Raw genomic sequence first — 27,208 nt, forward strand, 5'->3', positions numbered from 1 at the left:
ATACCTGCAGACCTGTGTTGTGTACGTAACTTCAGACAAAGATCAGTTATTTGTAACATGCATGTATTTTTATGAGCTATTCTTCAAATCCACTTGCACCATTTTATTAGGTAAATAACAGCCTTAAGGTGGTGCAGGTCACCTGCATATTGTGATGTATACTTCCTATTGAGATAAACAATAAAGAATATTAAATATTAATTAAATATTTACCCCCCAAATAATGTTACCTAACATTGAAGCGCAGTGGGTTAGAGCGTTTACATGTCTGTAAGAGCATTGGGGTCTAAGGTGTATTTTTGGTAATTTTACAATATTGATATAAATGAATTTTCATGGGGGGGAGGGGGGGGGGTCTGGACCCCTCAGTCCCACCCCTTCTCTAAATCTGTGCACACGATGATGTACACGTGTATGCACACAGAAGCAAATCTAAAACTCGCAACTGCCACAGGGAGGGGGCATAATTTAATTTTTAATTTTGTTTGTAATAATTATATAGACCGTTATACTTTCTATGACATGAAATGTTAAGATTATTGATTAACTGAAAATTCACTGCAAACATTCCAACCCCAAATTGCACATAAAGTGCTGCTCATGTGTATTATCATATGGGAAGGGATTTCATCCTTCAGTTATGAAAATTATAATTTTTAAATGTATTCACGGAGTTTGCATGGGGCCTTCGTTTATAATTAAACTGGTACAAAACAGTGTTATTTAGGGGCAAACACTTGGTGCGGGTATTACTGTCTAATGACAGCATCTAGTTTAAATTGTTAGCTATAAGCTTTAGTATTTACTGTAATAATGTAATGTTAATTTTTGCCATCTTTAATTTTTTTTATTATTTGCTGATAGTTTGTAACTGAATACGTATGAAAGTTTGAAAAAAAAATTCCTTTGAAGTTTTTTTTTTTTTTCGTTTATTGATCTAGAACACATTACACGTAAATTGTTGTTATCTATAGACAAAAATAGAGTAGTTTCATTTAAGTAAAGATGATTTCAATGGCTCCAAGTTAGCTTTTTATATTATTATTGTTGTATATTCTGTATTTAATCATAAAGCAATGGTGTTATTTTTTTATCAGGTCAATATCAATATATTATGAAAGTCGACGTGAAATAATAGTTTCGTTAATTTATTTTTTTCTGATCATGTGATATTGGTGTTCTCAGTTAGGGTGTTTGAGACTTATGAACGATATTTTATCATTTAACAATATAACCTTTGTTATTTTTATTTGTGTTTATTTGATTTACATTATTCCACAAATAATCTTTATAAACTCTGCTTATTTTGAAAACATGTCAATTTACTTTTTTTTCAATCAAAGAAAATATGTTTGTATTTAGTTTAAATTTCAAATGAACCCTTAATTTGTTTTTTGTTTTATTAAACAAACATTTTTCCATTTATGTTGGAAAACTGATCTTTATACAAATAAATGGTACAACATAAGAAATTTAATTATATCTCCCTGTATGATAAAGTTTAAGCAACAAGATACCATAAACACTATAACATAACCAGTAGAGACATCGCCGACATAGTTCTCTCATAAAGACAACCGGTCTGTACCTAGAGTCCAATGCACATAATTTAGGATCTAACACATTCACTCCATACGTAGCTTGCAATCCATGAATCCCTTCTTCATTTATACTGACGCGGTAAAGAGACATTTTTACTCTCTCTGTCTCTCTGTCTCTCTCTGTCTCTCTCTCTCTCTCTCTCTCTCTCTCTCTCTCTCTCTCTCTCTCTCTCTCTCAGCATCCTCTAAAACTTAATATCGTGTGTTTTATCTAAATTTGTAGCTTATATTTATTATATTTGCTGATGTAAATTGAAGGTAAATGCCTTGACTTAAGCACTGAATCCTTATTTCTTTATATCTGTCCTTTAAGACACCAGGACATGCAAACAATTTAAATATAGCGCATTATAATTAGTTCTTTATCAGGGATATGAATAACAGATGAAACAGTCATACAGTTTGTCATTTAGCGGGCTTCTGTGTGGCTGCAAATCGTTGCAGGGAAAACTTGTTTTGAGTTCTACGATTTCTTTTTTGAATAGTGCATCTCAAATTTATTATCTTTCTTCGAAAGTTTCACTTGATCTTACAATTATGGATCAAAATGCATGATGACATCTACATGTACTTGTGCTAGATTTGACGTGTGTTATTAAAACTTTAACGTCAAAGATTAAAATAAGAGGGAATTAACACCAAATGTGAATATTTTCATGCATTGAGAAAACAAAGGTTACAAAAAAATTTAATTGTTCTTATAATAATTTTTATTTACACGGTTTCCCACATTATTGCCATGATTAAACATGCTTATATTGATGATACATTATATAAACATGTACTATACATGTAAACTCGGCACACAGTTATACTACCGTTAGTACTTTAAGATAAATGATTATTACACAACATTTATTTTATAAAAAAAACATCAAAACCTAATAAATAGGAAGTTTTGCAGGAAATTATTTTTTTTTCGTGCGGAAAGTGTTCTAGAGAAAAAATTTTAAAATCGTGATTTCTTTAAAATATTAATAACGCTAAGCATAGCATTTCATATTTTCAGGCAAACTTTTACCTTGTGCTGTGTTCAAAACGTGTTTGTAGGCGCTGCTATACATTTACATCTACTTTGTATCAAAATTGTATTGTTTTCAGAGAAAAACTATGCAAATATAAAGTCTAAATCTATTTTATGCAAACTTTGCAGAAATTTTACGTTTGAAGACCTCTTTCAAAATAACTGCATTCCTTCCTGACCTTTATGTTTTATTTTGTCATTTACATACAGTGACGTATCAATTAAGCAGAGGTGAGAAAGGAACTAGATAGACTGCACGATCAGTATGTACTGGTCCCTGCTGATAAGGCAAGTAACAACACTGTCTTTGTTCGTAAGATACATTATATAAATTACATATTTAAAAAAATAGGTTTCAATTCTACACATAGTTATCCTACTTACACCCCATAGCAGCCTTTCTAAGCAGAAATTACTTCAAAATCAAAAATCATTTATGGGTATCTTTAATATCTTAAATAAACAAAATGAATTTGATTTACCTTTTTTGTACTGGATTCGTTAGCTTTACAAAAGTTCATACAAACAAAGATATATAGCAGGTTCCAGTAAATGTTCTACCAAACCTTTATCTTTACTCCTTACTAAAATTCTTACAGTAGTGAAGGATACTTCAAGAGTACTGTGCAACATTAAACAATAAACAAGTGGTGTGAAGCAGATCTGGATACTAAAAAACTCTAAAGAATTATTAGAAACTTTGAAATCACAAAATCTTACCAAAATCAATAACATCAAAACGTACGAATTTTCAACGCTTTACACAACCATTCCCCATGACAAATTAAAATCTAGGCTTTTTGAAATCATCGACAGTTGTTTCTGCAATAAAAAATGGAAGTCGTAAAAATGCTTACCTTGTCATTGGAAATCTAAAAAATCATTGTTTAAAAATCGTTATGATTGCACACACAAGTATTCTAAAGTTGACATTTAAAGATGCTTGAGTTTCTGATAGATACAATGTATTTAGTTTTGTAAATCTAGTCTTCCAACAATCTGTTGGAATTCCCATGGGTACCAATTGTGCCCCATTGTTAGCAGACCTATTTTGTTTATTCCTATGAAGCAAAATATATTCAAAAACGTGTACATGAAAAAATAAAAAATAAATCACTAGCTGTGGTCTTCAACTCAACATTTAGGTATATTGACGACGTTTAATTAATTAACAATCGTTATTTCCATACTTAGGTCGACTCGATATATCCCAGTGAACTCTGTGAAATAAAAGATATCACAGAGTATGCGTCATCTGTTTCATATCTGGATATTTTACTGGAAATGGACATTAATGGTAACCTAACAACAAAACGTTATGATAAACGCGATGACTTCAATTTTTCTAAAGTCAGCTTTCCTTACTTATGTAGCAATGTACCTTCACCGCCTGCATATGGTGTTTTTCTCTCTCGGTTAATTCGATACACAAGGGCTTGCTCTTCGTATAAACAGTTTCTAAGGCGAGGCGAGCTACTGACAAACAAATGGATAAATCTGGACTATCAACAATCACGTTTGAAGTCATCTTTTCGTAAGTTCTTCGGTCGTTACAACGATCTTGTCAGCAAATACAATCTTCCACTGGGTCGCATGCTGTCAAAAGTTTTTTGTACGAATTATTAGACCTTAATTAATCGCCTTATTGTCTATGGACTTTTCCGTTTTTTCCCGATTACGACAAAGACCACACGGCGAGTGTGACCGGTCAGCAGAGGATGCTCACTCCTCCTAGGCACCTGATCCTATCTCTATCTTTTTAGAGGTCCGTGTTGCTCTGCTTTGAATTTGTATTTCATTCTATGGATTTTTAAGATGGTTGACAGTTTGTTATTGTCGTTGTGTCATCCACTTGATTGTTAGTAGCTTGCCTCGCCTTGAGCATGTTCATACGTAGGGCATGCCCCAATATTTCATTTTCTTAAATTATTGTCAATAACAAAACAAGATACCGAAAAAATATGTTTTTAATAAATAGGAAGGCAATTGGGACAAGCAGATTATTGACCAGAAACGTTTGTAATATATCGAAATGGCTGTATTTTAAAGAATGGAGAAACACTGTTATATATTGTATATTTCAGAAAACTCAAAAAGTGTGTATGACGAACACTTGTTATCGATTCACAAAAGGGAAGTCAAACAATCCTTAAATATTAAAACGTTCAGAATGATACTACACAATATGTGCCGATAACACAAATATTGAAAATACACGTAGAATATGCGGACGGGTCTGAGCTTTCTCCTTCTTTGGAGCACCCGATTAATTGGTAAGTTTTATCGAATTTTATTGCAAAACTAAGGTTTTATTATTTTTTCATGACTTTAAAATTTATCTCCAAACTCTTTGTACCCTATTCTTTGCTTTATTTATCACCATTTTTTTGAAAATATTGTTGATAGTTAGCATATTTTACTGGAAGTTTACACTATGCATATCTTGAGTACTGCATTTTTACTAAATGATTGTGTTTAAGAGCTGTTACAATGATTGAAATTATGTCTTTTAGCAGGTATAGTTAATATCATAATGATTTTAAACAATAAATACTGACGTTTTAGTGAATTCATATTCTGAGTATTAAATTATTATTCAATTACAAAATGATTGGGACTTTAACACTGATACGTTATATTCTTAAAAACACGAAAGAGTTTGTTATCTAAAACAATATATTTGTTCATATACTCTAGTTTTAATATCTTTATTATTTGAAAATCAGTAGAAAATCAGTGTAATGTTTACTAAAAGAGCAGTCGTCGACATGATTGTTTGAATAGCGTTACTGTGTGAGCCCCTAAAGCATGTATAGAAAATGCAACATACTAACATTTTTGTTCAATTTGATTGTTTACATATTGATCTTCAAATTTAGATATAATTACATGGATTTAACAAAAAACATAAAGGATTGAGATATATTAAATAAGAAAACAAGTTAACGTCCTTTATCAATTTCTTTTTTAAAGTGTGTTGATATTGTCGATGTTATCCCACTTTGAAATTTGTATTCGAAATACTTGATACTTTTTTAGAAGAATAGATATATTTTGACATTGTTTAGCTAAATGAAATTACAGAGATTCAAAACAAATTTGATAAACAGTTTCTTGATTAAAGGTTTCATCGTACACTAACGCAGTTTAATGTTTCCAGTCTAAGATTTGTATAATCAAAATAGATGAACATTACCACCCAACCAGCTCTTCTTCCCCTATAACTACTTTGATTATTTTTTTAAATAAAAAAGTTTTTATTCATATATTTGTACCAAGTACATCGATAGGAACTTGTCTCCCAAGGTTAAGAACACAAGTTTTTTTCTGTCTTTGCAGTGAATTATTGATCAAATAGTTTTGTAACGGGATATTTTATAAATTTATTGAATAGTATATAGTTAAAGCAGTAAGATTAGACTTTGATAACAAAAGTTTTATTTTTGATGATATAGATGGTGTGAAATTAAAGGTGTTCAATACTGTACTAATTTTGACAATAAAAATTACATATACAGATGTAGATGCCAGAAAAATCAATTAACAGTTAATGCCTTTATAAATAATTTAAATCGCCTTAGATGACACATTCGTTTCACTCCAACCAATGTTTCATCCACACAAGTAAAAGTTACAGATAACAGCTGTTTCCCTTATATGAGAAATCAATATTTTGTTTGCCTTTTCGTGTCACAAAAGATCCATAATTCATTCAAAGTGGAACAATTGTTAATTTTCTTTAAAAATTAAACTATTTCTTATGGTAATTCTAAAACCGAAAATGTTGGGGTTTTTTTTCAAACTTGAAGGGGGCCTTTATCCAACTGAACTGGTAAACCTGATTAACGTGAAACATTAATACAGTTAATAACAAAAATGTACGTTTAAATTGAAATGTATTTGTTCATTGGATTTTTTTAATTCATCAAATAGGAATGCATATTTGCCGCCAAAATAAACACTTGTTATTGCAGACACATAAGCACTTACTTTTTTCAAATAGTCGAAAAAAAGAACTCTTAAACATTTACATATAACAAAAGCAATAAACTTGAATAGTCAGTTATTTTTTAAAGTTTTCAATATATACGTACATTAATTTAATATCTGACACAAAAATTTAAAAACAATGCATAAGTAAGGAGAAAACAATTAAAGTTTTACTTAAATTGTAAATATATTACTCGAGGTCCTAATGGCTGGCATAGGGGGTCATTTAGCGGCTAATTACCTTTCTTTTATACATTTTAATGGATTCAGCACCAATGTAATATTTTATTTCTGTGAAAAGGAAACTTGATTGGAGTATAGCCAAAAATTATTTACATTTTATCTTATTGTCCTTTTCAAGTAAGCATAATATGAAAACCAGTACCCATCCAAAGCCGCATCCACTTGATATATTGTGCTTCAATTTTTTAAAGGTTTAAGCAAATCGATTAATAAGATTACTTAATAGTATTGATATTTTTTTATCACTGGTGATGAACAAAGACGCAGGAGGTTAAGATAACAAATATCCCTGCTTTTGCCGTAAATTATGCATAGAATGATTTGAATATATTATAAATTGATGAACTATTGGTTCAAGGAGAGTTTAATACAAACCGATATGTTTACTAGATACTTGCACTACTCTCAATAACTTATTTATTGATATTGCTATTTTTTGTTGGAGCGGCATGTATCCTCATTCCAAAATATGACAGAAAGGCGTTGCTATCCTAACAAATACAAGCTTAAGACAGCATCTTTGGTGTGGGAAACCAAAAGTGTTTCACTGGCGTCACCAGGGATCAATTCGCCTTAATGTTGATCAAAAAGTGGGACTCCTTTCAACTTTTGAAACATTTCCATATCTTATAAAGCAAACTTTTACATATTGTAACGTGTTTTGTCCTGGGTTCTCGGGGATAATATATGAAATTAATTTTCCTGTAACTCTACCTGAGTTAATAATGATTGGTATAATAATTTTTTTCTAATTTGGTAACGTTTAAATCACTATCAATAATAAACGGGGATAATGTGTGAGGTGGGCTTTCTGTACTGTGCGTCTTTACCCGGTTCCTATTGAGAGAGAGGTACTTGGTGTCTCAATCTTCTTTAGATTTACTACAACAAGCACCTCACCTCAATTCCCTGGGTTTCTTGCCACTAGTTTCTATTTAACCCTACCTCTTAACTCTTCTTTTTCTTTCTATCACAAGTTTCTTCTCTGCTGTTTCCATACGACTCTTCGAGACTCTACAGCACAGCTGTTTATATAACCTTGGAGTAGTCCACTCCAAGGGTAGTCAGGTTATTCCATTTCCTCACCCAAATCTAATTTATCACAACGTTTATTGTAATGAGGCATAATCATTACAATATATTAAATTAATAATATCCATTTCGATTTTTAGCAAAATAAATATATCAAGAAAAGAAACAATATCGATATTTTCCTATCATAAATGGACCCTGTCTCTTAAACAAGTTGATAAAACAAAATAATCAACAGTCAGGATTGAAGTCACGTTTCATAAGTTCTGTAGTCGATACAACGACCTTGTCAAAAATACGCATGCTAGGTCGTTTGTGACAATTTATAGCCCGATTGTGATTTGTCATAGGTATTTTACATTAAGCATAATTATTACATCAATTATTGTTTTTTTTAAATCATGCACAATGGTCAAATTGAAAAGAGAGATTATTTTTAAAATATGGTAAAAAGCTGCATAAATTTTCCTTTCAATTTTTGTACCTACATTCAACAATTTCTTTAACAAGTACAACTCGATTTGAAAAGGAAGGTTTCTAATGTAAAGAATCATTTTAAAAAAGTGCAGATTGTATAGATATGTAATTAGTTTCAATTTGACATGATAAAGTTTTGGATTCTAGGAATATGTTAATTTGTATTCAAATCAAATTAGGTGACCTAAATGTAAGTGGGTTAAAGTTTACAAACATGATTCAGAGAGTTAATATTAACTACAATAGATTTGAAATCAAACAATAAGGCTAGGATGATACACTGCCTTAATTAATATTGGTCTTTTTTAAGGTTCAGATGCAATGTTAATTCGATCCAACCCTAGCTATGTGAGTGTTTGGAGACCGATGACCGCAAACTCTGAACATTCAAGACTGACCCTCCGGCATGACCTTAACGAAGATCCTGCTTATGTCAAGGTCGAAGGTCGTACAGATACTGGGTTTATATTTCCCGCGTTTGGTTCCTCCCAGCAGGATGACGACACTGGTACACTGTATGGGGGCGTGGTGTTCGTCTACAACTTAACTCACATCGATATATTTGTCTCACATATCAACAACAACAACCGGAAAAGGAACTGGACAGCAATATATACAGGTAAACAATTTGCTATAAAAGTGCACGTGTGTCATTTCCTAAATCAAAGCCAATAAATATCTGTGAATTCTTGTTCTCTTTTATCATCAAAATTATTATGGTTTTAGATAATGATAAGCGGCTAATTACTCAGGTTAACTACATCTATCAAAAGCTTTGGTACACTAAACATTTTTTTAATATAAAAAAAGGTTCTGAAAATGTTCATGTAACTTCTAAGCATTTCACGTTCCTTATTGAAAACCTGAATAAGAATTGGTCTATAAATCATGAAAACTAACTTAAATATCAATGTAATAAAATAGGATATATGAGATCTCTACAAGGTTTTTAAAAGGAGTAAATATTATTGCAAATATGTTTCCCAATATGAACCTGTGATTTGCAGATTTTTTTTGTGTGAACGTTTCAACGAGTGGAGAGGTCATATTTTTGACGTCCCAATGATCCCCCGCGGGCCTTTTGTTTGACAGTGGCGTTTTAAAACATAACATGTTAAATATATAATTGAAAATATTTTGTTTTTCTCCAACGTATATAGAGTTGGTTGGCCCTTCAGGTTTCACAGGATTTAATTACGTGTCGAGGCAATATCATATCCTGATAAACGTTATATCTTGCTGTTTATTATTAACACTGTGACAATCACTGTTCATATCGAACACACCCGATTTTATTTTTCCCATAATTCTTTGCAACGTGCTTGGCCGATCCTAACAATAGGCGCTAAGTTATACCCGGCCGAGCTGTCCAGCGATAAAGACGTGCTTAGTGTGTGAAGGGGGTATCGTGTTAGAAGCCTGTGTGGCATGTTTTAGTTTCACAAGTTCAGCATTTGACGCGGACACGGATAGCTGACCGTGGTAAGTATTTATTTAGTTTGGTGTAGTTTATTTGTAAATTTTTGCCTTTTTATTAGTATTACGCAGTCGTCCTATAAAGTCACCTTGACCATTGTTCACTGTAGAGTTACCTGTGTGTTCACTGATGTGTGACTTTAGCGAGAGTGTTTAAATGGAATTCGTCTTTTTCTATAGTACGGTTTTTGCTATTGCTGTATAAAGAAACGGTGATTTAAAGGGCTATTTTCTATGCGTTATTTTATTTTACAATTTATTGTCACTTTTTCCACTTAACTACTTGGGCGGAAGTGCGTCACCGGAAGTCTCAGACGCCATATTGTTTACTGTAAACAAATAACTTAGTTACCATATACTTACAATATTTTGAGATGTTGCCTTTAATATAATACTATTTATACATTATCATAGTTTGATACTATCAGTGAGATACTTATATGATGTATTATACAATATTGTTTTTATTATGGTGTTATGGTGTCACTTGTACACTTATTGTAGTGTCATATTGTTGATGTTGAGAAGATGATGATGTTATGGTGATGTCGATGACTACGATGATGATGATGGTCATGTCGATGATGATGGTGTAGATGATGTCGTTCATGGTGAAGTCGATGACGATGCGATGTTCATGTTGATGACGACGATGAATGTATGGTGATGATGACGACGACGATGATGATGATCATGTCGATGAAGATGATGTAGATGATGTCGTTCATGGTGACGTCGGTGATGATGATGAAGTAGATGATTATGGTGATGACGATGATGTCTTTTATGATTATGGTGTTGTAGTTGATGATGTTGACGATAGTGGTGATGATGATGATCGTGGTGACGAAACTACTCTAGTTGTGGTTGTCCGTAGTTGGTCCAGGACTACAGCCCTGGAGATTCGGACACTCTTCTAATTTATTTTGGTCATTTGTATAAACATCATATTTTTTCTTGTTGAGTGAAAGTTGTGTGAGTGTTTGTGTGGTTTAGTGTTTATATTTCTATCTTTTCTTTCTTTCTCTTATTTTTTTTTGTTATTAAATTTTGTTAAATTTAAGATGTCTTGTTGTTGTTTGGAGTAGCCTCCGCTCATCCCGTTACAAACACTTTGTAACATATTTTGATATTTTAGGTCGTTAAAAAATGAAAAAGGATGAAGCGGTCCAAATTCATTAAACATCAGATTTATTAGGTTTTTATCATTTAAAATTTGATAGGAGATGAATCTAAATGGAGTGGTCCTAAATATCTCAATCGGAGGTATGAATCCATTGCTGTTCAGGCAAAGGTGTGGCGATCACGTGACCTTCCTCCGCCTACTTGGAGTAACACAACTAGGGTTACTAACCGAAGTTTAAATCAAACTTGGAGAATCAAAAATTTTATAAAATTGAATGAAATTCTTGTGCAATTGAAGCCATATAAACGTGTTTATTATTCCTTATATAATCATATATAACTTACGACTTGTCAGAAAATAATATGTCAACTGGATGGCACAAAGTAGGCGTGGAAACGTTTTACTGTTGAATTTTTTCCAACACGTGAATAAGTGAAAAGTCGACATAAAGATTTGACAAATCAACATAATTATCTGACAAGTCAACATCAAGATTTGACAAGTCAACATGATTATCTGACAAGTGGTGGCAGAACTATGCCACCATAAAAACAAGATATAAATTTTAAAAATATATCAAATTGTCTCCCAGCTTTGATCATCTGAATTTAAGTGTGTCATACAATTATCAAATAAAGAAGAGATACAGTTGTATGAATAAATTCAAACCAACACCTTGGTCATGATCTGTATAAGTCGAGGGTGAACAAGTGATAAATTGAATGCTTAAATTTTTGAAAATTTTACTTTATTTCAGAGGGATGTGTAAATGAAATATTGATGCATTCATTAAATAGATATCCCGACTTGATCGTTGTACAAATACGAAAAGGGCACACTCTATCCCAGGGCCAAGGTAGATATGTTAACATATACTGACAAAATCAATCAACTAGTCAAGCAAATTGCTTATTTGTCATTGTTTGCAGTATCGGTAAGCAATACTCATATCACTTAGATGTGAATTACAAGTATTTTGGTGATTGCCAATCAGTTTGTTAAGATGACTTAATTTTGTTGGTCACTCAAATTCTACATAATGGATTTAGACTGCATTAAATGCACATGTTACCATCATAAGAATAATGATCTCTCATATCGCCCGAATACAAGTCATTAAAGCAATACAATATGTAAAAAAGCAAGAACAACACAAAAGCATGGGTTTGGCTTTAGAAACTAGTTGCCCTTTTTATAAACACTATTTCGAACCAAGTTAAACCGTTTTTTTATCCTATTGTGAAGTTATGAACGAAAACATACACGAATAAATTTTATTTAAATTCTTAAGGGAGAATATTATCGTTAGATTTCTTACGTCATGCCTAGTACGCATAGGTAATGCGATTGACTTGATTGACGTCATATTTTGATTGTGACGTCATATTTTGATTTCTACTACATCACATTGATTTCACAGAATATGAATGGTGTTGGATTTCTTTTTTCGTTTCTTGTCAATAAGAATGTTTGTTTAGTGATATGTTCCTCTACTTTTATGAGAATTATATGTATTGAGATAGATCTATGCTAAAGATGGGGGTTCTTGTGAGGGAAATTGGTTACGAATGTGATCATTTGTGATTGAATCGTGGTGTACAAAATACAGAGATAATTTATTTGATTTAAGTTGATTTGTATTTAAAGCTGCTCACGATATTAAAAATAAAAACACTTATAGTCATCGTCGAACACTTCTAGAAAGAAAATGATTTGATATTTATTTACTTCAATCTAACGATGGTACTGTTCGGAAATTATTGAGACAACACAAATATCTCTGTTTCTAATAGGCGAATTTTAAAAAAAATTGGCATGAACATTTAAGAAACCTAACCGAGTAATCAAGCAAAGTTATAAAGTTTACAAAATTTTTTTAAAAAAGTTTGTTTAATACGGTACATAAACAAGTTAGTGGTCGGGGTACCCGTTGCAGGCACAAATTTGGAGTTTAAAACTTAAACAATTTGATTTTAAGTGCCGTTTGTCCCACAATTCATGATAAAAATTATGAATGTTTATTTTGCTTTTTATTATGACTAACTTTTGTGTAAGTTTTACTAGTGTTCGAGTTGAAATACGAAGATAGTACTTAAATGTTTATCTAGCTATTGAAATCAGACTGAATTATTGAACTTTGACGTCAAGGCGGCGCGCGAATACACATAAAATTTGTGTGAACCTCAGAAGAAGACCTTTATTTGCCAAGAAATTGCTTATATTAAAAGTATACGATGGAAAAGAGCTAAAAGCTTCAGTTAATCTTTTTTTTTATTGATTCTTTAGCTAAAAATAAACAAAAGGACTACATATCAAGTAATTTTTCACGCAAACTGATTTTAAAAGTTCTGAGATGTATACAAAATGAATGCAAGAGAAGTTTAACAGTAAGTTGACTTTGGGGGAAAAAATAACTCGATTAATTTGACAAAAAACACTGATGGAAAATAGATGTTACTGTTGCCATTTTAAAATAAAAATGAAAAATAAAGAATGAGTCATGTTTTCCGTGCGTGTTTATAACATACGACCACGGTAGAACGTTAAAATGACGTTGCGATGAGTTTTTGGTTGCGCCGGGTCATTGGAAGTAGGCAGGTTTGTTAGTTTACCAGGAATGAACAAATGATGTCATTAACTTCAAAGTTTTTATGTTAATAAAAGACATACTGGTTTATTTTCTGGTGATATTTCAAGAATTTATCTTTTTTCATAAGGGAGTAAGTGTCTCAAGAATTTCCAAACAACCTTCATATTACCGGTCAGATTACATAAACATGTGTATGCACGAGAAGTTAAATGATGACAACCACCTTGTGAATATCTCTCAAGTTTAAAGGGTTTTCAAACAATACAATAACTCGATTTTTAATCAACGTATTAAGGACATATATGCGCACTTTTATTCAAATTAACAATTAGTTTGTGTTCGTTGTTTGGAAGCTTGTGTCGATTTGTTTGTTGTTTATATAAAACAGGTTTGTCCTCACTGGGTAATACAACATCGGAAATATTTCACTTTGGTGGAGTGCTCTACGGAACAAATGAGTCCCATGTACAGCTGTGGTCGCCTTGTGACGTTACTGGAATGTTGAATTGTATTTGATCTCTTAACTATCCTCTCTCTCTCTCTCTCTCTCTCTCTCTCTCTCTATATATATATATATATGGAAACAATTGACGTTTGTCATATTACACCAAACCTTGTCATGTTGCCTATCAAAAAAGCAGTACAGCAGTTACCGTGATGGGGTATATTGGATTGAAAATTTAATTTTAATAAAAATCTGCCATCTTTGTTTGAATAAACTCCGAAATTGGTCCAGCATCCGTTGGCGTCCTGTATTATGTAGTCTTTTAACATTTTCATTTTCTTTTAAAACCGTTGTGATACTAGATACGGTGTCCTTTTGTGAAAAAAAAGAAAAAAAAAGGGATTTGCTGTTTGAAGAGCTCTTTATTTAGTAAATAACCTGTAAATTATAATAATTTTCTCTTCATTTAAGAGCCGAACATGCAATTTCATCGAAACATATAAATGGATTACTTTTTCATAATATAATTAAATTGAAAACTTAACTTTGATCTTAGTTGACTCTCTCATATAGGTAAAGATTAAAACAAGTATGTCAACAAACCTTTTTTATATTCTAGACATACATAAGATATGTTTATTGGAGTAAGAATTTTTGACACAAGCTTGGATACGTAATGACAAAGTCTTGAGGGCTGAGAATAGATGAGTAAATAAAAAAAAAATGAATAAAAAAACACAATAAATTAAAAAAAACATATACTGTAGATTCCTTTGTTTTACACGAGAACTTAATTTCTCGATTCAACCGTTTCCATCAAATTGCAAGAACATAAAATCGCGTATGCCGATTTATTTTCATAGTTTCATCTAGTTTACATCAGTTTGAAAAACAAAAGCGAGATTTTAAAATTCGCGAGATGTACTTCTCGCAATTTTAAGCGGAGATTAATTCCTTGCGTTTATTTAGAAAACTACAGTAATCATAAATATGGGCGTCCAAGAAAAGCTGATACCATTCAAAGTGTTTATGAATTAAACATTATTTACCCAAAAAGGTGTAAAGTATAAAAAGTAAAATTGTTAAACTTTTCTTCACAAAAACTAGGGGAAAAACGTGCCTATATTTCTATCATGTAATCACAAAATTTCAACCTATTTCTTTGGTTGAATTGCAGACAAGTTGAATATGACAAGAAAATAGGCATCGTCTGAACTTTAACAAATCTCTATATTTGTTTTCAATATCAACTTTTAACATTTATCTTCATTATAATGTTAGACATGCATAAAAAAATGTACAAAAACATATATCATAGATCAGTTATAAACAAAAAAATACAGTATAACTCATATGCGTAGATGTATATATTTCTATAAAGAATGGCTGGTCTTCAAAAATGAAGATTTGAAAAGTCGTTCAAATGTTAATTAGGCCTCTTTTGAAGACATGTGAAAGATAACAATGTAAAGCGTTTGCAATTAAAACAAAAATTGTTCATTGTTCACGAAAACACCAATACGTTGAATACAATGTGCATACATTTTGATTTGCATAACTTTGGTAACTCTAGTTACTTATTTATTTCTTACCATGTTAATTCATTCAAAAGCAATACAGGAAACAGTGGAGTTTTTCTATAATTTATCATGTCGGCGATCGAATTTTTGGACTGGATTAGGACCAGCTGTAAATAATTTTATCCAACAATTTTTAAATGTTGGCAGATTCCTGTACTTAATCAGCTTAATAGCACTTGATTAACTTCCTCATTACCTCTAATTTCTTGCAGATGAATCGTTAATAGCCGTTGCAGACGGATGGGGAGAAAAGGGTTTTAAGTTACTTATTCGCGATGGATTTCTTACAGTCACTGCTTGGGATTTGAAAGAATTTCATAGAGATGAGAGGGTTCTAATAAAACATTTGAAAGAAGTTGAAGCAGATAACTTCCAAATTATGGCAAACTTAACACCTTACAATTTGATAAACATTCAGGTATGGCAAATCTGAGCAGAAAGGTGGACTTTTACTTAAAAACTCATCAATATTGTAACATACTTTTTGTTCTCATAATGCATTAAATATATGTAACTGCAATAACATATTAAAAATTAATTTAAATTTATTTTGTTTAAAATTGGTTTTTATTGATAAAGCTGCATGTGCTAGAAGGCGCAAACAAAGGTTTCCGGTTTGATGGCGTCGGGTCTGTGATGAATGAAGCTCCGCCATACGGGGGACTCGTGTACGGCTACAACGACTCTATGGTAGCAATCTGGGTACCCACCTCTTTAAAACGAAACAGCGGAAATGCGGCTGTTTTTATGTTGGGAAGAATTTGGGGATCAGGATTTAACGAACAAATGACAAACAATGTGACTATTGTTATTAAAGTCATGGATATGTTAGGTAAATATGGAAAATATTTGTATTATTAACAAATGTCTAATAATTCATATATAATCTTTTAACTTTAAACTTTCTAGATACTTGATATAATTGCCCTAACCAAAGTAAAATTATTGCTGCAACAATGCGGCAATATTGCGGCAAGACATGTTGTTACCAGAAACCAGATTTTGCGTCTAGTGAAATGTTGCCGCTAGCTGCAACAACTTCTGGTAACATTTTGGCAATACTGCTGGAGTGTTGCCGCTAGCGGAAATAACTTCTGGTAACATTCTGGCAATATTATTAGAGTTATTTCTGTACAATATTATATTAAAATGCACCTAGAATATTGACACTAACTGCAACGACCTCTGGTAATATTCTGGCTATACTCAGTATCATACTGCCAGAAATAATTTTCTGGTAACATCTACATGTACTTGATCATTTAAATAATGAACTAATTAATTTATACATAATATATAATTCTGGCAATACTGCTAGGCATCATATTTTACTTCTGCATTATTTTAACAAGCTGCATTCCAGCTCGAAATAATTCGTGTCAAATCTTCTCTGATCTGAATGCAAAAATGCATTTAAATTAAACCACGTACTTAATTGAAAAAATAAATAAATGCATAAGTAATACAATAAAAATTTCATTTTAAGTTTTCTAACAATAATAAACATTTTTATTTAAGGAGAAGCCGAGCAGTGGAGGGGGTTAACAAATTGTCAATTATTTAGATATGATTTAAATTATAACACCTCAAAATTTGCCAGAAGTTTACCACAAACTTTTCTTTTTTCTCTGATTGATTATGTTTACTGAGCTTGCAAAAGCTTTACCAGAATTTAGACTTATAAAATTTTACACATTCAGCACAAGTTTAAAACTGTCAATTATAATTGCATGAATTGCTTTTGTATATTTTTCCAAAAAAAATCATAATAAGTCGAAAAAATTAAATCTAATAAAAATTTTATGATTAAAGTCTTATTCTAAGAAAGTCTCAATTAAAAAATCCAATGATATTCCTTTCAATCGCATATAACTGCTATGCATGGTTACGATGTTTCACTATAAAAGACTGTTGAATCAACCCCCCCCCCCCTTCCAACTCATGTTTTACTTGAATAACGACATGTCTGTTCTTTTGTAGCGGTATATTCTTGTTTATTCAGTTTAAATATCAGTCTACTCAGATTTGTGTATCTAAACTGCTCGATGCATGTTGAATTAAGAAATTTCGTATGCTGTTTGTTTCCACTTTTACTTTTGTTTCAATGTTAAGTTACGTGCGCGCTGATTGGTCGATCAAATCGAGATAGCCTAGCCGCCAATTTTCACATTCGATGCTGCAATGTTGTCTGCCATCGAGCCGCCTGCCATCACTGGAGATGGTGAAATGAATGAAATACGGGAATTATCTGTAAACAAGGTTAAAAATACACTGTCAATGAAGTGTTTATCTGTAAAAAAAAAAATAAAAAAAATCAACGGCTGAACTGAGGATGACTCTGAGTGAAGGAATCGAGTGTTGACACCCCCTGCACCATCTGCATAAGCACGTTTTTGAAAAAGTAAGTTTATCAATAAAAATATATTCATTGAATGGCAGTTTAAACATGTTGGTTATAAGAATATAAACCAAAATACTGCGATCTACCGTTATACCAATTGGTTTAACACTGTTTAAGACCCATACGCGGATCCAGAAATTTATTCCGGGGGGGGGGGGGGGGGGGGGGAGTCCGACAGTTATTTGAGTTTGCCAGGGGAAGGGGGTCCGAGGCGTATTTTTGGTAATTTAAAGAAATTTGAATTTTGCAGGGGGGTCTGGACCCCCTGACCCCCCCCCCCCCTTCAGATCCGCGCATGAGACCAATCCTAAGACAATACCGAGTATCGGATCGAGCAAAACGCACGTTATTTTTGGGAGTTGATTTTAATCAACTCTCCTATGCAGTTACTCAGGCAAACCGGAACCGAAACAGTGTTTGGACCTATGCACAAATCATCACCGCTGACACGATTTAGTTCTTGAAAATAATCGACAAATTCGATGTAATGTATGCTGAAGCATTGTTTTTTCAAGGAAGCTTATGTATAGATACTCTGAAAATAGTCAGATTTTAAATAGTTCGAACAATTTATTATTTTGTAGTTGTATGTATTCCTACGCCAGAGTTAATGTAGTCTCGTTCAACCAGACGCTCGGCTGTCCCCGTAAATCTTCGACAAACTCTCTCTTGCTTGTTGACAGAGACAGCCGAGCGTCTGGTTTAATGAGCCTAGAGTTCAATATTGCTTGGAATTCTTACAAAGTTTAGAAATTGTTCGATTATTGATATATAAAATACAATTCTATCTTTAAATATTATACAATATATGATTCATATAGAGTGCTCTCGAAATTCTTGTCGAAAAAATCCGAAAATTCATATTATAAATATGTGCGTAATTCAGATACAGATTAGATACTACTTGTCGTGCAAAATAACATATCGTTGATTTTTAAATAAATATCAATCGATAAAATCAACTCCCGTCAGTACTTCGGTACTTTGATTTTTTAATGTTTACTTGTATGAACAAATAATCTAAAAACTTTATTTTAACAATTTAAAATATAGAAAATTATAATTCGAAAATGTATAACCATACAGGTAATTGCATTTTATAAAATTTACATTTATATGAAATAAAAAAAAAAAATTCATGTTTTTCTCTGAGTTAGTAGAGCAATTTAATTGTAGCTTTAGTAATGGTTAGTTGTTTTTCTTAGAAACTGCTTAAAATATGAAAACAATTGCCAATGTGCTTTATATGAAATCCATTTATCCCCCCAATAGGTCTGCCCTGGGTTACACAGACCTGAAGAAAACCATGACAAAAGCTGTCACCTTACTGATTAAATGAATGCTGCAACTGGCAACCAAAAAAGAATGATGACGTAATTTGTTTAACATTATGGAGAGGAACATAAACACAACAGTGCTGAATTCCAATGTGGATGTTGTTGTGATATTCTGATAGCTGTTTTTATGATTATTTATATGTGAAATCAGAATGTCCACGAGACTGTCAAAAAAAGAACATTTGGAATGCCTAGGACGAATGCCTCGATCAATCGTAATACAGCAAGTGGTTGTGCAGGACTTGTGAACTATATGGTTTGAGCTTTGCTTACGGTAAACAGTGAACTTTTGTCCATATCCGTCTGTGCGCGTTGTGTCAATCAAACTGCAAAACATGTTAACATTTTATCTGCAGCAACAAATCGTCACTGATCGGCTGACTACTTTTAGTCAAGTTTCATCATGATTTGTTCATCATATTTGTGTTTATTGTATTTATGAAATGTGTTAAATTTAAAGATTATTAATTTTAACTGGTGTCCTTTATAAGCATGTTGAAATTCCAGTTTTAGATCGCTAATGTGCTGTTACGATAGGCAATATTGTTTTTTCCATCGGGTTCGAAATTCTATTAATTTCTAGGGTATATATATATGACTTCTTTACTGAAGAGCGTTAGTCCGTGCAGTTTTACCGCCAATGTAACTGTAGTTTGCCGTCAGGTCACAAATGTAAGTTTACAAATTATTTGCTGTTTTAATCAAAGTTTACTAATTATTATATCAATTCTCATTTGTTATAACATTTAAGTCTTTTCTAAGATACCGTAGTATTTACATATTAAGTGAAGTTTTTACAAGTCTCGATAAGTTGCATAGTATTGTAACGAGTAAACACATGTAATAGTTATTTGTGTATTGCATTAATGTTAAACATTTATAGTATTTTCTGTGTTTGCGGAACATGCTTTTTGGGTAATAGTATATGAATTGATATTTTTCCTTTCTGTAATATTGTAGCTTCTTACCATACATACACAGGTACGCACGAATAAAGTGGATGGAAAAGTGCTCGTGTTCGGGTTAACTATGCACAAGGCATCATATCTAATATTATACATATTTTTAATTCAATACTTATCTTGTGCATATTATGTTGAATAAAATAATTGTTTTACTTCTTTAATATTGTGTAATTACTAACTGTCTTTTTCATTTTTGAAAAATCCAAATTTAATGCAAAATGTTTGTCTTGCTGTAACCTTTTTGCATCTGTTAAAAAAATAAAACTAATGGCAATTAAAGAATTTTTTTCACTTTGGTTGTAGATTAATATATTATACTGCTTTACTGTATACATTTATTATTTATAAATATTGCATATATTGTACCATTGATGCCAGAACACAGAAAATGCATTGAACCAATATTTCTGCAATGTCATTTTTCTTATGCAAATGTATTGCCAGAAAAGTTTTGCAGCAAATTTTTGCCGTAGCACTTTTCTGGCAATATTACTGCAATCTCAAGTATTGCCAGAAAGGTGTTGTCGCAACAATGTGTTGCAGCAAAACTTTTGCGGCAACGTTTTTCTGGCAATATTGCCGCAATCTCATTTGCATACGAAAAACGATACAGCAGCAACATTGCCGCAATGTATTGCCAGAATGTGTTGCCAGAAGGTCAATATTTTGGTTAAGGTGTATAGTTCTCCTTACCCACCTTTATAGTAAAATCGCAAGCAGTAAACATTCAAAATATGTGCACAACCACAGAAGAGTTAGGTTACATGTACGACTAGATACTCTTTAATTACAAGAAATAAACTAGTTTAATAAACAAAATCTAGAAATCAAACATTTGATGAATTTAGGATATTTTGATCATTATAGTTATAAAAAAAGACATTTGGAATTGGAAGTTAACGTGGAAGGAATGTTTCACACAATTTTACTATATTTTATAGTTGATTTACTTTGTTTCAACAAAGCAGAAATTGGTTTTGAGAAGATACTAATCATTTTATCGCGACATCTTAAAATGTAAAATAAAAAATGTTCGAAAGCTGCCATCGGGGTTTTAATCATATCTAGTATTAGTATTTATCTCTCCTTTAAGCATACCATTTCTGAACAGTAACATTTTGACAGTTTAACTCATTAAAAAAAGAAAATTAAAATATATACAAAGCTCAATGAGTCTTTTACGTTACCAAGTTAACAGAAAAGTTTCCATTTACATGTATAAGTCATATGTTTAGATGGATTTATAAATGCATATACTTGTTTTCCTACATTATTTTTTCATGAAGAAGTGTCTTGTTGGTATTTGTTACGACGATGGTCATTAGCTTTTTAGATCTCAATGCATCTGCTTAAAAGGGGTTATAATTCTTATCTTTGCCAATAAATAATCACATAAATATTTTGAATTTTGTGATAATAAAACAAAAATGACTATTTTTAAACAATTAAGCTAGATAAAACACTGGTTTTTAAGAATGGGTAATCAATGTTTTACTATTTCTAAGAATACATATTTTTGTAGTGCCTACCTGTCTACTTGAAGTTGGTTCTTTAAAAACACGCAGACTTGAATCATCCAATCATGACAAATACAACGATTCCACGTTGAAGTTTTCTGTTGGAGATCAAATCACATTAACATGCAAAACTGGTTTATATTCTTCGGAACAGAATGTGACCATGGCGTGTGCACATAGAAACAATGGTAGCTGGGATCGGCACCTACCAGAAGAATGTTACAGTAAGTAATCTTCATAATATGATTATTGATTTCTCAGAATCTTCTTGTTTTACTTTATTTTAAGAACAATTAATTTTTTTAATTGTCAATTCCATTAGAATTGTGTCCAGATATCGATCCAACAACACTGAACACAGAAATTATGCAAAACGATAATACTACTAGACCCGGAAGAACTGTTTTGTACGCATGCTCACCTAGATACAGACACGTTAGTGGCGATCTTATTCGAAGATGTCGTAAAGATGGTAGTTGGAGTGGAACAGCGCCTGTTTGTGAAGGTAAGTATCGTTTAACCGTATTTCTAAGTGATTTGCCTCTATATAGTAGCATATCTCTGCCCCTTGTGCGCAAGTTATTTTTCTATTAATTATGTCGACATGCAAGAAAAAGATGTTGACATGCAAGATAGTTATGTCAACATGCAACATAACTATGGTGACATGCAAGAAAACTACAATCAAATAAGAGTTAAAAAAATCTCAAATATCACCAACATCTGACATCCAAGATGCGATTAACATGCAACTTCTTTATGTCGACATGCAACTTATTTATGTCGACATGCAACTTAGTGATGTTAACATGCAAGATAAATATGTTGACATGCAACATATCTATGACGACATACAACTTAGTTATGTTGACATACAACTTATAAATTGCATGTCAACATATTTATCTCGCATGTAAACATAACTAAGTTGCATGTCAACATATATATATCTTGCATGTTGACATAAATAAGTTGCATGTCGACATAAATAACTTGCATGTTGACATAAATAAGTTGCATGTCAGCATATTTATCTTGCATGTTAATATAAATAAGTTGCATGTCGACTTAAGGTAGCTCGCGGGTTTACCTGCTTGTGAGAAAACCTACCTCGAAAATTTGTCCACGTGATCCATAGGTTTTATAGTTTTATTTCTAAAATTTATTTAAGATTCGTCTGCGCGGTAATATTGTTATCGTGTTTCAAATACAGTGTCATTAATAAAATCAAGCAACGCCATTTCAATGAAATATATAGTAAAATGCACATTTTAACCGAGAAACGCATTACAAAACTATGCTCCAAACTTTTAAACGATTCAGACGAAATTAATCATACTCAACACAAAAACAGAGGAGATAATTATGAATCGATTCATAAAAAAATATCAGTATGTGTTCTCGGCCAATTTTTGGCAAAAAAAACTTTAAAGATTTAAAAGATTTCTCAAAACCTCATATTTTCATTACGACGTTAGCCTGACGTCATCATTTCCTTACTTCTTAGAACACCAAAATTGAAATGCATTTATTGACAAGAATAGCTGTTTAACACAGTTTAGAACATGTAAATGCTTATTAGACATTATTGTGAATGTTATCAAATGCAATTAATGTAAGGCTGTAAAGATACAGAAAATTGCTATTTTTGTTTTTATGAAACTCTGAGTCAATCAATGCAAAAATAATAAATTCCAGGCAACTACTGACATTATAAGTAAGTAATCGAATAAAACAGTTGTCTGAAGCCAAAAGAAATTTAAGAATTTAATCGGTAGTACAAATTACAGAAGTTATAATTGTAAAAAAAAAAAAGCGAAGTTAATGCATACATTCTATTTTAAAACATGACTTTAAATGGAAGCGTTCTAACGCACACTCATTCTTTATCTTTATAAAACAAAATGTGACAATGTATGTGACATCTTTAAATTTTCAGCACTTGATATTATAAATCTTTGTATAAACAGTCATAAACCGCATGTATATAAGCTTTTTAAAATATTTTCTTTTATATATACCCTAACCCTAACCCTAACCCTAACCTATACTCCTAAATATCTCATTTGTCATTTTAAAATAAAATTATGAGTTTACTATGACGGTCAACTCTTTACGTCGATTCCTATTGTGACGTCAGCAAACCCGCGAGCTACGTTAAAAAGGTAACATCTAGCATCTTAAATGTTACAGATGGGCGATATTTGAGATTTTTTGAGATTTTGTATAATTCTTATCTGATTGCAATTTTCTTGCATGTCAACATGGTTATGTTGCATGTTGATAATATTATCTTGCATGTCAACATATTTATCTTGCATGTCGACATATATGATAGAAAAATAACTTGCACACAAGGGGCAGAGATATGCCACCATAATACCTCTAGTAAGGTTGTTCTACTAATCTTTGTTTGTCTAACTAGCCATCGTTGAATGGTCAGTACCGGATGTTCCCAATGCCATTATAATCACGTTGAACAGTTCTGTTCAAACTTTTTCTCAACAAATGGTGTAGGGAGGACACCATTGCACCTCCTTCAAATTTTTTCAGATTTTTTAAGTCTTCAAAATAAGTCTGAAGCTGCGCAGTTTGACAGCTGTTCTGAGTGATTTAAAAGGCATTGTCCTTTTCTGATATGCATACTTTTTAAAAATAAAACGTAATGTGGGACTTCATTTTTACTGCTTTTATTTATTTTGGCAACATTTTTGGTCAGTTTCAGGCTGACACAAGCCAGTTCAAGAAATGTTTACATTCTTATACTCAAATGTACATACTCATGGCCGCACATACCCCTTGATATTTATAGTATTATATATCACTTTGTTTCTTTATCAGAATGCAAGTGTCCTTGTTCACTGGTTGGCTCGGTACCCATCAAGTCAAACGAAACAGAAAAACTCAAACAACGAATCAGAGAGCTACGATCTTCGTTGTCCGTACAGAAAAATATGACGGCTAAAGCTAGACGTCAAAAAGTATGCGCCTCTGACCCCCGACCCTCTGCCAGGATGCTAGGAATAGTGTTCTGTGTGGGAGTTTTAACGGTTGTTATTTCTGCCATTGCGTACATGGATTTGTCTTCTTTTATTTTTATCATCTGATCAAAACTGCAGTGAATACTTCTTAAGCGTAAAATGTGTTTGCTTATTCATAAAGCTTGTAATCTCATAATATAGTGATTAGCATTGCTTGTAAGCTGTAATCATATCAATTTTTTACTTGATTATGGTTTTTATTTGAAAACGGTTTTCAGCAACTGTGCCATTTAAACATTTGCACTAGTTTACAAAACAAACTGGTTTACTTTTAATAACATGTGACATTACAATTGATCCTAACCATACTATTCAAACTTATGGAGTTTGGCACATGAAATAATAGTATTTGTCAATCATCCGAAAACCAATTAGATATACAGATGGGGACCTAAAATGTTCATCTATTCTATTTGTGACCCATGTTACATGCCATTTTTTGGAAATTTAAGGCTCCAAACAGAAATGAAAATTTTCCTAAAATTTTTGCTAAAATTTGACATAGAAACTGATAATTTGAAGAAATCAAAAAATATTTATAGTTTGAATTATTATTTAGTTATGATTTTAATACAGCATGAAGTTGAACACATGTAGTGACTATGAAAGTAAAATCTAAGTCAAAGTTTAAAAATTCTTGGTTTACTGGTGGCTTCAAAGGCCAGTACATAATGAACGATGAATGATGAGTAATAAAATTATAACACAAATTAGATTATAGTAATGTCATGAACACAGCAACAGATGTTACAAAATTTTAGAGTAATCAAATTATAACGCAAACAAAAAAATATAGTAATGTCAACTTTCCAAAGCTTTGCATACAAATAGACATACATTTAATGTATCATTTAAAAGTAAAACAAGTAGGGATCACATCTCAAAATTTTGAGATATAGCCGGAAATAAGCAAATTTTAGCCCAAAGTTGGAGTTAATTTTTTCTTAATTTCTATAAAATATAGGCCAAAATATATCCATAGAAATATCAAAATATTGTTTAAATATGTTTTTCAGAATATCATGAAGATATCGTAATACACAAGCTATCTAGAAAATTGGTCTGCGCTGAAAATTAGGAAGTTTAAGTAACAGTACTCTAACACTATTGAGTTATAAAAATTGTTCATTTCCTTCTTAAAAACCTTCCGCCACAAAATATAGTCCCTTACTAAACTCTGTAAAATTGTAATTTTTTAAATACAATTTCATTCTATATAGTTTATTTGGCATTGTAAAATATAAATATATTACAAGAATTAATATGTGATGCAGAATTTTCAGACTAGAGGTGACCAAAAATGGCTACCCAAACCTAAGGAGCAAACCTCTTTAAGGAAGGAGTCTTTTCTGGTTTTCGACTTGTCAAACGTAAATTTGATTATTTGTTCATTAAATCAAGATGAAAGGAAATTAAAATAGTATATTTTTCTTTCTTTTTTACTATCATACAACTTGGCATAGAAAAATGTAATCAATGTTTAGAATGGAACAAGGACTATATTTTTGGCGTAATATTGGCGTAGGAAAATATCACATGTTGCGCAATTCAGAATTGCTGCAGATTATTTACATATAATGAGTCTGTTTTAGCATTTTAAAAACAATAACAATAATGTTGGATTTTTTTTTACTAATGTGAACTAATAATATGATACTTGGGTTTCAGAATATGTTTTTAAAATATGATTTGCCTATCAAATAACATTTTTATAAGCTTTTTAAAGCGCCCATTCTATACATTGATTTTTGTGAAAAAATCACTAAAATCAGTTTTTCTCTCTTATGAAACGGTCAATATATTAGCTTTTCTGTCAATTTATATCTTTATATAAAGTCTTCATAATACATAAAAATTAGAAATATTTTATTATTGGAAGCATAAAAAAATAATTATAATTTCTTCAAAATTTAAGAAAATTAGAGGAAATGCGGGCTAAACAATATCAATTTTGGTATAAATATTTATTCCAATTTAGTAGTATAAGCTGATAGACACTCTCATAATCTATGATTTCATTGAAGATTTGAATCTTCAAATTTTAAACAAATGTCTACAGAACTATAAAGAGCTACCCTTATTTTTATCAGTATTTACATTGAGGAAAAGGTAGTGACCTTGACCTGACCTTTATCCGAAAACAAAAAGGTCAAATTTAATTTAACTGATAGAATCATTAAGTAATATGATCCGTTTGGCTGTGTCAAAATGTCATGCATTTCTTATTATAAGAAGTATGTTTGATAATAAAAAGACTCCTTCCTTATTCAAAAGTTTAATAGCATATACACACCTCTAAAAACTTACAGAATGTAATAATCAAAAGAACACAACTGTATGCACAGTTTAAGTTATGGTTGCTT

The 27,208-nt window shown here is 31.6% G+C and overlaps 2 protein-coding genes across 4 annotated transcripts; both read left to right on the forward strand.

Annotated features, from left to right (window-relative positions):
* The first annotated feature begins 4,799 nt into the window (after positions 1–4,799).
* LOC136273479 (uncharacterized) lies at positions 4,800–11,575 on the forward strand. Its single transcript, XM_066077916.1, has 4 exons — positions 4,800–4,898; positions 8,678–8,986; positions 11,067–11,201; positions 11,562–11,575. The coding sequence occupies exons 1-4, from the start codon at positions 4,850–4,852 to the stop codon at positions 11,573–11,575; spliced, it is 507 nt and encodes a 168-aa protein (XP_065933988.1). The 5' UTR covers positions 4,800–4,849.
* A 157-nt stretch (positions 11,576–11,732) lies between these two features.
* On the forward strand, positions 11,733–26,586 carry LOC109621052 (uncharacterized). Of its 3 annotated transcripts, XM_034482575.2 has the most exons (7): positions 11,733–11,825; positions 13,948–14,067; positions 15,797–16,002; positions 16,164–16,416; positions 21,810–22,028; positions 22,127–22,309; positions 24,646–26,586. In XM_034482575.2, the coding sequence occupies exons 1-7, from the start codon at positions 11,750–11,752 to the stop codon at positions 24,909–24,911; spliced, it is 1,323 nt and encodes a 440-aa protein (XP_034338466.2). In that variant the 5' UTR covers positions 11,733–11,749; the 3' UTR covers positions 24,912–26,586. The 3 variants fall into 3 exon arrangements, 1 of the variants encoding a protein (XP_034338466.2); XR_010712491.1 differs by lacking the exons at positions 11,733–11,825; positions 13,948–14,067; positions 15,797–16,002; positions 16,164–16,416 and adding exons at positions 19,886–19,994; positions 20,283–20,303; XR_010712492.1 differs by lacking the exons at positions 11,733–11,825; positions 13,948–14,067; positions 15,797–16,002; positions 16,164–16,416 and adding an exon at positions 19,922–19,994.
* The last annotated feature ends 622 nt before the right edge of the window (positions 26,587–27,208 follow it).

The sequence above is a fragment of the Magallana gigas genome, chromosome 3 (genome assembly GCF_963853765.1).
Source record: "Magallana gigas chromosome 3, xbMagGiga1.1, whole genome shotgun sequence".
Classification (NCBI taxonomy): Eukaryota; Metazoa; Mollusca; class Bivalvia; order Ostreida; family Ostreidae; genus Magallana; species Magallana gigas.